General features: G+C 43.9%; 1 protein-coding gene across 4 annotated transcripts in view; it reads left to right on the top strand.

Annotated features, from left to right (window-relative positions):
• Nucleotides 1-1,144: 1,144 nt before the first annotated feature.
• Nucleotides 1,145-13,303, top strand: part of efr3bb (EFR3 homolog Bb (S. cerevisiae)) — a 38,424-nt gene continuing 26,265 nt past the window's right edge. Inside the window, exons 1-2 of one of the 4 annotated variants that reach the window (XM_066698142.1) lie at nucleotides 1,145-1,275; nucleotides 1,913-2,066. In XM_066698142.1, coding sequence (XP_066554239.1) covers nucleotides 2,060-2,066 — 7 coding nt within the window. In that variant the 5' untranslated portion in view covers nucleotides 1,145-1,275; nucleotides 1,913-2,059. Of the gene's footprint in view, nucleotides 1,384-1,912; nucleotides 2,067-9,955; nucleotides 10,363-13,303 lie in introns of those variants that run through there. The other 3 variants (XM_066698127.1, XM_066698135.1, XM_066698150.1) reach the window with 3 other exon arrangements.

The following is a 13,303-nucleotide window of genomic DNA, read 5'->3' as shown; positions in this document are numbered from 1 at the left end:
TGGCTCCGTGCGATGAAAATCCGAGCAGCAGATTCCACACTAACACACAATCCGAAAAAAAAAAATATATCAGTAGCATAGATGTATTTTATGTCAAGAAATACACTTCACGGTCAGCAAATGCAGTAAATAAAAGAGATTACATTTTGTGTTATTCAGTTGTTAGAGTTTCTATGTTAACACTTCCCGTATATGTCATCTTTAAGACGGGGGTCGCAGATTCGCTGTGTGGGTTAAAGGAGAAGCTACACTTTTATTCCGAGACAAATCCTGAATCAGATTGTAAACTGCATTTATGCAACACAGCCACATTGACACACTGGCATTTAAATCACAAGACTTGTATGCATTCAATGGTACCTCATCAAATGATTGTTTTAAGTGTAGCCACGTTATTAATTGTGCAAAGTGAAATCATGTCTATGTTTATTTGAAGATGGTGATGGGCATTATTTTTTAAACACAACTGTTTTGTAATTCAATCAAAATCATCTGAAGGCCGATACGCTCATTTGTTTGAATAGACTGTTAAGTACATAAGAAACCCCACACAATACGCAGTTTGCGTGTTTATTCTAACCTTATGTGATACACCTTCATAGATTTAATAGAAATAGTATAATAAAATATTGAAATTCTTCAGAATATGATTGAAACTTTTAGAAAGCAGACACACATTTAGTTTTTCTGTGTTACACATTGACAGCAGTGACCATCTGTTGAATTAGTCTGCCCTGCTGTGTGTATTATATGATGATGTCGTGCAGTGGTCATTTATTTGGCATTATTACTGTAGACAACAGGGAGACAGGAATAAATTACCCGACACGTGTTTTTTCCAATTTAACCAGAGTATCTCTTATTGTGTGTGATGCATAGAAGTAAATAAAAGTGAGTCAAAATACGTAAGAAGTGAATGCCCATTTATTAAGCTTACTTGCGGTATAGATGACTGCATACAGTTCGGGCATGAAATAAGACGGGTGCTGCACACATCTCAAAGACAGATGTTCAGTCGTATGCCAGTTTTGTTATTGTGGCGCAGATCTGCAGACTTCCACCGATCCCATTGGCGGAACCGCGCAGACCTGCAGACAAATGCGCATCAGCAACACGACCTAGAGTTACCTGGCGCAGAGCTGCGCAGAGCAGATGTGCGAGTCGAGTGCGCCGAGGCATGAGAGCACAGTTAACTGAGATTAAATAAAGACATAGACCAGGATAATAATGGATTAGCACATCATTACACGTCCATTCAGTGACTGTCCGCCCCGGGTGAGATGAGCAGCGATGTGTGCTTTCTAATCACACACCAGGTTGATTTTATTATTAATAATCGTGTCATTTGAAGCTACACGGATACACAACTCCAGTTTGATTCGGGTGTGTGTAATATTAATAACACCTATGCAGTGAACTGAAGCACTAGCTAACGTCATTCAATTCGTGTGGTTTGTTTTTAAACGCTTTCTTTTACCGGTATTAATACTATGGGAGGACAAACCCCCGCATGAGGAGTTCAGATTTGTATCGTTTTGGTTTTATATACCGAGCTAGACAAAGATAGCGGTTTCCAAAATTTAATCATTCCACACGGTATTTTTAAAAACGCGTTGTGTTTTAGAAATCAATATTGAGTATATATCAAACGAAAATAGTCCCTGTCTTTTCTACGCTGTAACCGTATTTTTATACAACTCACTTTATTGTATTGCCCGGGAGAAAGAAAATAACGGGTATAGTATTACATTAGTAGTAGTATATATGTGAGTGAATACCATGTGAAAGCTAATAAACTGGACTTATTATTATTGTATTTTTAGTATGCCAGCCTTTTCAAACAATGCAGTACTTGTGGGGTATTTTATTTACGTTCTTAACCATGAAGTGTTATTTTGTTCCTCATTTTAAGGACTGGCGGATTTGTAGGCCCTGTGGCATCCTGCGGCTTTCCTGTCGTCTGTATCCTGCGCGTAGTGTCCCTTCCCCAGGAAGCAGCAGAGGCTTCCTCCCGCAGGAGTGCCCGCGAACCAGCGACCCCTGGCGCCCGGTATTAAAAATGACAGGTAGTGTTTTGGCAAATGTTCACTATTGCGCTCTGCCGATATTGTCATTTTATTTCATTTTCTGCATCTTCTGCTCGAAGTTTTCTAGGGCAATAGCATCTTTCATAAATCAAACCACATATTGAGACCGTTTTGATTAGATAGTATGCGAGATTCCTGTAGACTATACATAACTGTGGTTTGAAGAATAGATATTTAAAGCTGTACACAGTATTACACACATACCTGACAGTGAACCTCAGGGAATTTAAAGGGACAGTAGAAGCTGTACAGTAGTTATCACAGCATTATGTAACGTTTTAGCACATATGGCTGTGGTTTATCTGTCTCTTTTTAATTGCCCTTTACAGAACACAAAAATAATGTTTTTTGTAGAAATGTTTGATCCAGGGACTAATAAATCAGCTGTATTAAAAACAAAAAAAGTATTTTATATTAATGTGTTTATATACACTTGTTACTAATATTGTGAAAATATGCACAGTGTGAGGTTATGGACCAGATATCACAAGGAGTATTATGACAAATATGGAATACAGTGCGGCATTAAAGTTGTACACTGTGCAGTAAAACATATATAGATGTGGGAGACAGTGCGGTAATCTAAGAGAGATCTAGAACCAGCAATTCCACACAAGTGCTTGTGGTGTGATTGTATCTGTGGAAAGAGTTTTATTAATCTTTTTAAATGAATAATGCTATTGATTTGCGTGACCTGAAGACTTCAATATAGGCTAGCAGGAAGTTCATAAGATATCCAGGTGGACTAATAATTATAAATACCATGAGACGGTCAGAGGACATGCAAGGCAGGTGATTGGAGATTTATCTTTATTAATGTTGTAAAAGTAATGTCCTACTTTAGGAAGGCAAGGATAAATTGATTTCACAGGCAGCGCATCGCTGATGCTTACACTCCAGCTGTGAGGGACACTGGCTGTGTCGCATTTAAGGCTGGGGTTTGTGCTGTTGCTTGCGGAGAAATAAAAAAATGCTTGTGGAAAAAAGTAATTGACCTGAATGAGAGGGAAACCATCTCCACTTAAAAATAAGTGGTTCTTATTGAAAAAGAGCAAAGAGGGCATTTTTTTCCAGGAGGGATGTGGGGTTACTGAGCACACGATCCGAAGCCACGCTGTGGAGCCTGAGTCACAAGCACTCGTATTGAGCTAGGCCTGCCATTTGTGTTGCACTGCATTTGCTTTCTGCCTTTGGGGTGGGAAAAAAGAAAGAAAATTGTGGCACACATATAGCAATTCATCACCACAAGTTAGGCATTTCATTTATGTATTTATTTATATAGCCATCTGTTTGTTTATTGTTTTGTATGTTTGTTTATTTATACTTTAGCTATAGGATACTGTGGAATACTCTCCGCTACAGAAATCTCTGGGTCATATAGAGCATAACTATAATTCCCTTTGCTTATTATGAGAAGAGCTTGGATTCAAAGTCTGTGTAGTGTGCGGTAGTGCACAAACTGGTCAGTATTCTGGACACATCCCGTACAACAGTCTCGGAAGTATTGTAGCTTAGCAACGCACAGGGGGAAGCTTCAGCATGTTGGCATTAGATTGGGGAGTGGGGGGGTTAAGACTGTCTGAATGTGCGTACAGTTTATAGTGCACTTGCACTGCATACTTCGTGTGTGTCGAGGGCAGGTCGAGAAAAGTTCTGAACCACATAGAAGAAAGTGGCAGACGCCATTGCTACTACAGCTACTAGGCCTATGTCTGCTTCTAGATGGACACTGAACACATTTTTGATAGAAATGTATTCACGAGTTCCCTTTGGTGGCGTGATCTCCAGCATGAAAAACAAGCAGCATTCAACAATGGGGGAAAATGGCATCGTACGTCAGGCTGGTTCCTACTTGCTTTTCCGTTTGTCAAAGAGCAGCGCTATAGACAATGGCTATACATGGGGACAGGGGGCAGAGGTGCAGGAATGCAGGAAGGCCAGCGCTTGGCTGGGGCTCGCAGCACCACAGTGTTCGTTTGCTTCACCTCTGCTCCTTCTTCACAGGTCATTTCAGCCTTTTTTGGTCTGTGATTTTACTTATTTATTAAAAGCTGTTACACAGTGCGGCACTGTGGGAAGTGCCACTGGATGGCGGTGATTAGTCCTTTGACCTTTATTATCTTTCACCAGCACAGCGCCCAGCGACGAGTTAGGAACCTTGAACGGTTACAAGTGAATGCCATGACACTGAAAACAGGGGGGCTGAGGATGACCTGCTGGCTGTTGCTTAACATTTGAACACTTTTGATTTGCTTCAAAGAGCAGTGCAGGGCTGCTGATCCAGTGCCAGCCTTCAGCTCTGTGCACTCTGCATTATTCCCACACAGCCCGTGACAGGTAGTCTGTCTGAGCAACTGCATCCTCCTCATTAAATATCCCGGTGGGACCTCCCCCTCAGAGCAGTCATTGATTTCAACAAGATACAGTTTAATGGGATGCGATTAATATAAGCTCTCTGGCTCGTGGGCAGCGGGCTGTGCGCTGATGACTCACGCTGTGCCTCTCGGTGGGGTCCAGAGGTGCATCTCTTTTCCAAAGCCACTTGCTTGGGTGCCCATTTTTACTGGAGCAGTCTGGGTAAGGTGTCTTGGTCAGGGGTGCTGTAGCAATGTCTCTAACTGGGATTTGGACCTTGTTACCACAGACAGCTCAGCATGTGGTTTGTTTCTTTTATGCAGTGCTTTTGCAGGGGCCCCTGCTGCTTTAAAAAGGAATGTATCTTTTAGGGAAGATGTCTTCTGCCATTTTTCCAAGTCCTGTTGCTGTTGCTGTGCAGAAGGGTTTATACACAAAGAGTCGTAGGAGTGTGGGGGCTGCAGAACGATTGTTTTTCACAGAAACATCCCCCCCAATGCTTGAACTAAAAAAAAAAACCCCAAAGGGCCCTTTTGTCCAGTTGTCTGGTGGGAAGTGACATTTCTCTGAAGCGATTGCAAACACTCTAAAGGGAGTCTCTGGGATTAATGCCCTGGGGTTAGTTTATCAGATTGCACTGAAGGATAATACTGCCTGCTGGAAGTGCTTCTGTAAAACACACCCCGTCCCTATCCACATGTGACAGCTCTCAGGGTCATGAGGCAGTATTGATCTGGACTGAGGGGTCGCTGAGCAATTCTGGGAAATTAGATATTGATGTTGGAACGGTTGTTGTCACATATCGCCGGTGCTTCACATGAGAGCCCTTAGTCTCCCAATCCCTTGAAAAGATAACCCTGATCAGGAATGCGCTGTGTCTCCACAGGTGAGAGCTATTGTTTTTTTGATTGTTTAATTTGGTTTTCCTGATTGCTTGACACAAGCGATGTGTGCGCCACGCCGGTGAATGGCTGACATTTGCTCTTCACATTGGGCCCAACTTCCCTTTCCAATCCTTCCTGCTGTAAATCAGTAGTATTGCCCCTGAGACAGTTGTGGTAAATTGGTGTGCTTTTTATTGTGTCCGCCCTTATGCAAGGAATACGGACGGTAGGATATGTACACTTAATATTATTTATTTCTTAACAGACGCCCTTGTCCAGGGCGACTTACACAATATAAGTGCAATACAAAGTACAATAATACAGAGCAATTCAAGGCATAATACATTTTACACATTCACAATTTACACAAGTGTATACGAGATATACAGTAAACAATATATCAGGTCTTACATCCTAGATTGTAAAAGCTGATAAGTGCAGACAAGATGTTAATCAAAGTTAAGAGCTAAGGGAAAGGGAGCACAGGGGTTCTCAAAATAAACAATACAAGTACTAGTAATGCAAAGTCAAGAGTATGACAAAACATTGTATAAGTGCAATATTACAGGAGAATAAATGAATAAATTACAAGTAGAGTCTTAAAAGAGGTCAGGGACTCTGCTTTGGCCTTGTTGTGGTTTCCTATGCCCCTACTGTGCTTCATGATTCTGGACCTGGAGGATCTCTTGATGATGATTGTTTTAAAGGTATGTTTACTGTGGTACACCTTGGTTTGCTTAGGGTTCTTAGTAAAGCACAATAAAGGCATAAAGGTCCCATAAGAAACCACTTGGGTAAAACCTTGGGTCAAAGCACAGTAAAACATGTTCAAAGTCCAAAGATCCTGTAGTAAATTCACCAAAGTAAACTTTGCACAAAGACACAGCTGCCTTCCAGGGTCTCGTTTCCCTAGTTTATGCATTGATGGCAAACCTGGCCTGTGCAGGTACTTGTCTTCCTTTACAGTTGGTATGGGAACACTATTCAATCAAATGAAAGACCAGACCCAGTTAACACAGTTTTCACAAGAAACATTTTCAAAACACTACGAAGTGCAGAAAATTTGTTCACATCAGTACAAAACACAGTAAGCACACATGTTAGTACTCATGATCTATCAAGTGCAAATGCAATAGAGTCCAGTCCCTGGTGTGTGCCAAGGGGTGACAGCAGAGGAAAAGTTACAGAAATATGATAGAAGTGCTAAAAAGACCTAAGTACGTGTTAAGAAAATACAGAAGTAACCTGTATGTATGCAGGGGGCAACAGGCTGGTTCTGCCAAGTCTGGTCACCCAGATGTGTGTTTGTGTTTTTGAAATACATCTATATTTTTGACTTAATAGTGTTGACTTAGAGGGTCTCCTGAAAGTAAAGCCACCTTGGGGGGGGGGGGGGGGCTACTAGTTAGTGGGAGAGTCGCAGGGGGGCACGTCTGAGGGCCTCACACACCTTTTGTGAACCGGCGAGCGAATGGGAGACTGTGAATGTGAAGGGGGGAGGGAAAGGAGACAGAGAGAGAGAAAAGGCTGAGACTGAGCGAGAGATCTAGAGAAGCCTATTGTGAGAGTGAGCTGTTTTTTAATGAGAGAGAGAGAGAGAGAGAGAGAGGCTAAGCTGGCTGTAAGCCCCCTGGTGCTTTATAGTCCACTCTCCATCAGCAGCAGCAGCAGTGGCAGTGGCTTGTTGAGGACAGTGCTGACTGTGAAGCAGAGAGGCAGATTCCCCGAGCCCTGCTTGTGTGTGTTTGTGTGTCTGTGTGTGTGCCCCTGAGCTCGGTGTACTTGTGTGTCAGCGAGGCAGCGTGGGGAACATGCCAGTGCTGGGGCTGCTGGGGCTGTGAGAGAGAGTGGGGATGGACTGCAGCGCTCTGCTCGACCACAACGTCGGCACCGGTGAGGTCCTGTTTTGCCGTCACTCTCTCTGTTTCTCTCTGTGTCTCTCTCTGTCTCCTGTTTGTCTTTTTACCCTTCATCCCATTGTTGGGGTTGGGTGTTATTGAGTGCTGTTTGGTGCTGTTCAAGGCAGGTGTAACTGGGCTACAGTGTAAGAGGACTGCATGCTGCTTGTCTCCTCTTTTTTGGATTACATTAATTTTATGAAATTATATTTGCTTTTATTTGATTGAATGTATTGCTTATTTCACTGAATTGTTTAAATCATTGTGCAGATGCATGCAACTAGATACAAAAAAAAAAATTGTTAGTATTTTTTTTTCTTAGAGCTGGGACATCTTCCCCTCTTGTATTTTTCTCCCTGCACTTCTTGGTACATGTTTTGCAACACAAACGTCTTGATCACGGGGGTGTGAGCCTCGTGCAGTCATGCTGGACACAAAGTGCTGTCTGTTACTCTGATATTTAATGCAAAGAAGAGTTGATTTGCTTGAGTTTTGTTTTGACTTGGCTGCACTTTCTCTTCCCTATGGTTCTGTGATTTGCATGAAGCCTATGTAGATAAAAGAACACATTTGATTTGGTTCTGTGGTTTTTAACAAGTTTAGTAAGTTGCTCTGCTTTAGAATCCCATCTGAACAGAAAGGTTTAATGAACTTCTGTAAAGTAGAAAAAGTTTTGATGTGTATATTCGTTTTCAGGTGCACGTGCATTCATCTGTGATGCTGTGTTCTTTATGCTCAGGTACCAGGATAAGACTATTTTCTATTTACCTATCTGGCCAAAATTCAAACCTCTACCCAACTGGGTTTCTGTCAGAAAAGGTTTCTATGTAAAACTAAATGTTTTTCTCCTTCATGCTAAATCTTTCCATCTACTGCTGTAATCCCTTGTAATATATGTAGTACATGGTATTTTAGTGCGATATAGCATTTACCTCGCCATGGATTAGCGTGTCTGATAAATAATAATAATATTAATAGCCTTTAGATCACAGTTTCAGCAGGTCGCCATCTAGCACGGCAGTCCAGATGTGAAAAGTGTGTGTGCTGTGTGTTATGTATAACACAGTTCAGCAACTCCCCAAATAATTGAATATGGAGTAAAGTGCTTCCCTGGGTCGTGACTGTGACTGTGTTATAGAACATGTAGTCTACGGGTACGCAATACTGCTAATATTGTCATGAAGCTTTGCATAGCCTAAACCTTTAGTTTACCACTTGATTACGGTTAGAGTTAAATTCCCAATGGCTTGGTGACATACTTTTAACCAGAAGTAAGTGGATTATTTTCTTGTGTGCCGAATAATCCAGTCATCCTCTATTGTTCATGTTCTATATTTCCCCCTTGTGACTTTTTCCATGAATGTTTATTTGTATGGGTATTTGGCACATTCATAAACGCGAGTCCATTTGTCATAAAAAATAAATTATGAAAAAAAGTCCAGAAGTAAATTAAAATGTCGCAAAAGTTCATCATCTCTGTATTGGAAGAGCAATGTGAATGCCTGCAGAATGTGTCCTGACAACTCACGGGACAGGCAGACGAGCAATAGGAGGTGAGATTCCCTAAGAAGGGGTCTGAGTCAGGTGTGTGTGACCAGGTGTGTGCGAGACAATCAGGGAGCTGCAACCATTTGCTCAGAGCATTCCTCCACAGTGTGTGATGAAGTCAGCTGAGCTTTTGCATAATAAACTCTAAATATCTATCCCAAACCCCCCCCCCCCCCCCCAAAACCCACTACAACGTGTTTAATAAACAGGTGCAGAAATTAGACTTAATTAGGATTTGGGCTATAACTGACTTACAGTATTAAATAAGACAGATCACATATATTTCACTGAACTTAAGGTTGCTTCTGTATTCAACCTTTTACTGTGTCTCAGTCTAAAACAAATACTCCACCGCAGCAAACCGCTTCAGCAGCATTAGTCTCCTCTCTGCGACAGTGTGTCCATTCAGACGGACACGAGCTTTAAAATCCATCCTGCTACATAGCTCATGCAAAATAATTCTCTAATCCCAAGTATCCAGCTCTAGTGTTACTAAATTAAATTCTGGAGACGCATCCGCATTAGTTTACATCTGGTCTGAAGCAGCAGCAGAGCACTGCGATTAACCCAACGACTCTATCACCGCTGTGTCAGTTCGTGCATCGCTGGCGGCTGCAGTGGTCAGAGGAGTGCCGCGGTTTGGCACGTGGACCCTCGGGTTCGGCCCCATCCAGGTGTGTGTGGTGAGTCTAGAAAGCGGACATAGGAGCTGAAAGGGTGTGCTTTATTTAATTTTATTTTTTATGACAAACACAGTTAGGTTACAGTCCTAACAGCCGAGTGGAAGCTCTCCTGAAAGCCAAGAGTAATCACAGCAGCAGCTTGAAAGAGCCCTGTAACGGTGCAGTACGGAGCTCTGTGAAAATGTAAAATAACCAACAAATGAAAGAAAAAGCGCATCTCTGCTGTCCTACGTCATCGAAGTGAAGAGCCCGTCTGCATAGCACAGAGAGGGCTGCACAGAGACTGGGGCTGAGGATGCTGAAGCAAAGCCACTGCTAGGCATCACTGTGTTCTCTGAGAGAGGGAGAGACAGCGAGGGAGGGAGAGAGAGAGAGGGAGAGAGAGTGAGCGAGCGAGCGAGCGAGAGTGAGTGAGTAAGTGAGGGAGGAGGGGTTGAGACCAAGCAGTTATTCCTCGGGAGATGCTATCCGGGCAAGACGGAATGATTCATTTTCTCCTTGATTCACCTTCTAGTGAATGAGTGCTCCCTCCTCTCATCTGCTCTCTGTGTGCGTGCGTGTGTGCGTATGTGTGTGTGTACGCGTTTGTGTCTGGTGAAGGGGTGTGTGAGTGTGTGCGTTCATGTGTGTGCGTGTAATTCAGCATTTTCTCCCAAGCAGAGCTGCACATTACAGTCTGGAAAATTCAAGGTCACGGAAATCTTGCTGTTTTTGCTGGCTTGCGCTCACTACTGTGTGTGAGCGGGTGAGTGAGCGAGCGAGCAATTGAGTGAGAGAGAGTGTGTGCTTGTGTGTGTGTGTGTGTGTCTGTTTGTGCTCGGGAAGCGCGTGTGTATCTCTGTGACAGAGACAGGAAGGCTCCTGGCTGGGAGCAAGAAGACCTGAACAGCTTCTCCCTCGATGTACGGTAAGGAGCATGTTTCTATAGCTGTGTGTGTGTGAGAGAGAGTATGAGAGAGTGTATGTCAGCTCAATAGCACCACATAAGTTTTGGTTTGTTTACTGTGTAAATGATCTAATACATGGAAGATGCATCAGATATATGCAAGTTTATATTATGACTAAATGTTACAGTGAAGTGTTTTGTTGTATTTCCTGCATGTGGCAGTGTGATACTGTAATTAAGACAATTGGACTCATTGAAAAGCATTAGACCTGTCTGGTACATCCAGGTATGATGATCGTATGTAGGCTACATAGTACATAGGTCACGTCTAGCAGAACCAGCGGAGTGGTGTGTGGCAGGGATTTGTGATTGAGGAAGAGCTCTGTGTCGTTTCTCCAGTGGCTCGTAGTGAAATATCGATCTGTATTGATAGTGGTTTGAATTTTCTCCCTTTTTAGATGAGCAGTTTGTCTGTGATCTGTAACTATCCAGTGACTGAAGGTCAGTGCACCAGTCTAGTGTGGTTGCATTGCATGTTTTCACACCCAGTTTGCTCCTTGGACCCCTTGTCCAGAGACTAACCCAGGCCACTCTGAAATCAGGACTGATAGGGGTGCATGCAGGAAGAGCAGAGGCTGCCTGTGCCGTGACATGGCGCTGCACAGAGTCTGCTCCCAGCGCAGCAGACCGGCAGGTTACTTGTATTCCTGCGCTGTGCAGATCCTGAGTGCGGTGCCTGTGTGTTTATGTAACATTCACAGCCGCAGAGGGACACTTCAAACAAACAGCCAAGGGGCAGTACTGGTCGTCCCTGTACATCGCTGAGAACGAGCTACACAGTCTCTCTGAGATTTTTGCTCTTTTAGTGAAGTAGTGTCATTATTTGATTTGCCGTCCTCAAAGGGAAAATGAAGACTATTCAGGGCAGTGCTGTGTGAGGGGGCTTACTGGAGCCTGTTATTAGCCAACATAGGATATGTCTCTTATGAAATGCAAGCAGTGAGAGATGCAGGCAGGGGCCACAGTGGCCACAGAGCCCCTTGCTCCAAAGAAACCTTGATTGTCCAGTTCAGCTGAAGTTTAAGGGCTACGGAGCCTCTCAGACTGGTGGCTCTGTTTACATGGAGAGATACGACTGTTCTTTCTCGTGATGTGTTGCAGCCGCACGATTCAGGAAACATGTTTGCTCTGCAGTTTAAAGTCAGCCAGAGAAACCAGCCAAGCTAGTGCAAATGACTCAGTTCATTGCAGTATGTATGGGGGTATGCAGTATGTCTGTGCTTTGCCTACCAATTTAATATCTCTGCATCCCCATGCAGATTCCAGCACTGGTGTTGTGTGCCCGGGGGTGCGTCTGTGACCAGTAACACACAAGACTCTGCCAGGCACGCGTGTTCTTGACTGCAGGAATCTTGTGGGACCCTCCGGACAATTCCTGCCCTGGTTTACACATAATTTCAAAGGTGTTTTAAATGTGAGAAGGAGTTTGACCCTGCCCTGTAAAGACCCAGAAAAATGTTCTCTTTGGCTTCATCGAGAGAAATGTGCGCGATGGCGACCTTCGTGAGCGATGTTGCCAAGCAAGCACTGCAGAGGCGTTCTTCTGTGGCTCCCACAAACTCAGCCAAGGCCGTGCCAGGGGTCCTGTGGAGCTCTCAGAACCACTCTGGTGCCCTGACTCTGCAGCACTGATATTATTCACTGCCAAGAAGGTCGGGTTGAGGCCAAAGTGGGGAGAGCACTGGCATCCAGCCTGTTACAGCCCTGAGATCAGCAGAACCGCACTCCGCACAGCACACGTTCTACAGAAATTAGATCGACAGAAATGCTGGACATGACAACATAAACAACAAAAAACAGCCTGCAAACCTCTCTTGATTCTCTCTCGTGTCAAGAGTCTGAACAGGAGCAGGGCTTGACCTTATGTATTTTATTTCGACAAGGCCCTTGATGTAGGGGGACTGCCAGCCCTGAGAGAGATTAGAGGCGGTGTTGGAGTTATTATTCCCTCTTTTCGATCATTCACATTCATTCTGTTCCTCTCATGACTGAGTGATTGATTGACGATGACAGAATTCTGCAGGAACTCAGCAAAGGTTTTAGAAAAAACAGAAAGAAAGAAAGAAAGGTATTCCAGCCCGTGTCAGTGTGTTTGTTCAAGCATCCCCAAGGCTGTGAGGTACACAGTGGAATACCAACGACAGAACAGAACCTTAATTTTCCTTCTTTCTCACACTCCTTTATTCTTGGAGTCACAGGCACATGCCAAAGAGCCGTGCCTCAGTCAGCCCACAGCTTCCTGCTTGGAATTCTCTCCATATGGCTTTAGGAATAACCAGCCATTCATATTCGCAGTGATGTGCTCATTGTTTCGGTTCTGCTTTCTGGTTTGCTGTCTAAACGCACAATCGCAACAAATCTTTTGGCAGGTCTGCAGGGTCTGACTCAGTGCTTTTCAGATCAGGCAGTAAGTACACATAAGAAAACATCATTTACAGAAGGGGTGTTCAGAGCTTTTTATTGTTTTTTTTCCCCTGTTTGTTTGCTTCAGCGCTAAAATTGTCAGAAATGTCCATATGGAACACAATTAAGAGATTCTCCATACTTTGCACTCCAGAGGGTGCTCCATAGTGTCGTCCACACCAGGTTGGTCTGTGCAGGGTGCTGTGTCACCGGCGCTGTGAGACACAGCTCTGAGCAGGACGCTGCCTCTGGTGTTTGGGGCTGGACAGATTTTTAGGAGGGCCTACTTTATCTTGCACTGCACTGCATCAGCATTCGTCTTGGTCAAAGGTGCGACCATTTCCGTGTTATTTCTTAAGTCTGTTCTGTCTCATCATGTTTATGGATTATGGAGCTATACATGCAGCCTAGTCCCAAGAAATGTTGCAGAGCACAACCCCGGGTCATGGCCCCACCCATCCCGCCACTGGGGCAAATCCCAGGCTGCCCTCATCTGCTT

The sequence above is a fragment of the Amia ocellicauda genome, chromosome 1, assembly GCF_036373705.1.
Source record: "Amia ocellicauda isolate fAmiCal2 chromosome 1, fAmiCal2.hap1, whole genome shotgun sequence".
In the NCBI taxonomy this organism is placed as follows: domain Eukaryota; kingdom Metazoa; phylum Chordata; class Actinopteri; order Amiiformes; family Amiidae; genus Amia; species Amia ocellicauda.
The sequence above is the reverse complement of the archived record's forward strand: the minus strand, read 5'-3'. Positions and strand labels throughout refer to the sequence as shown.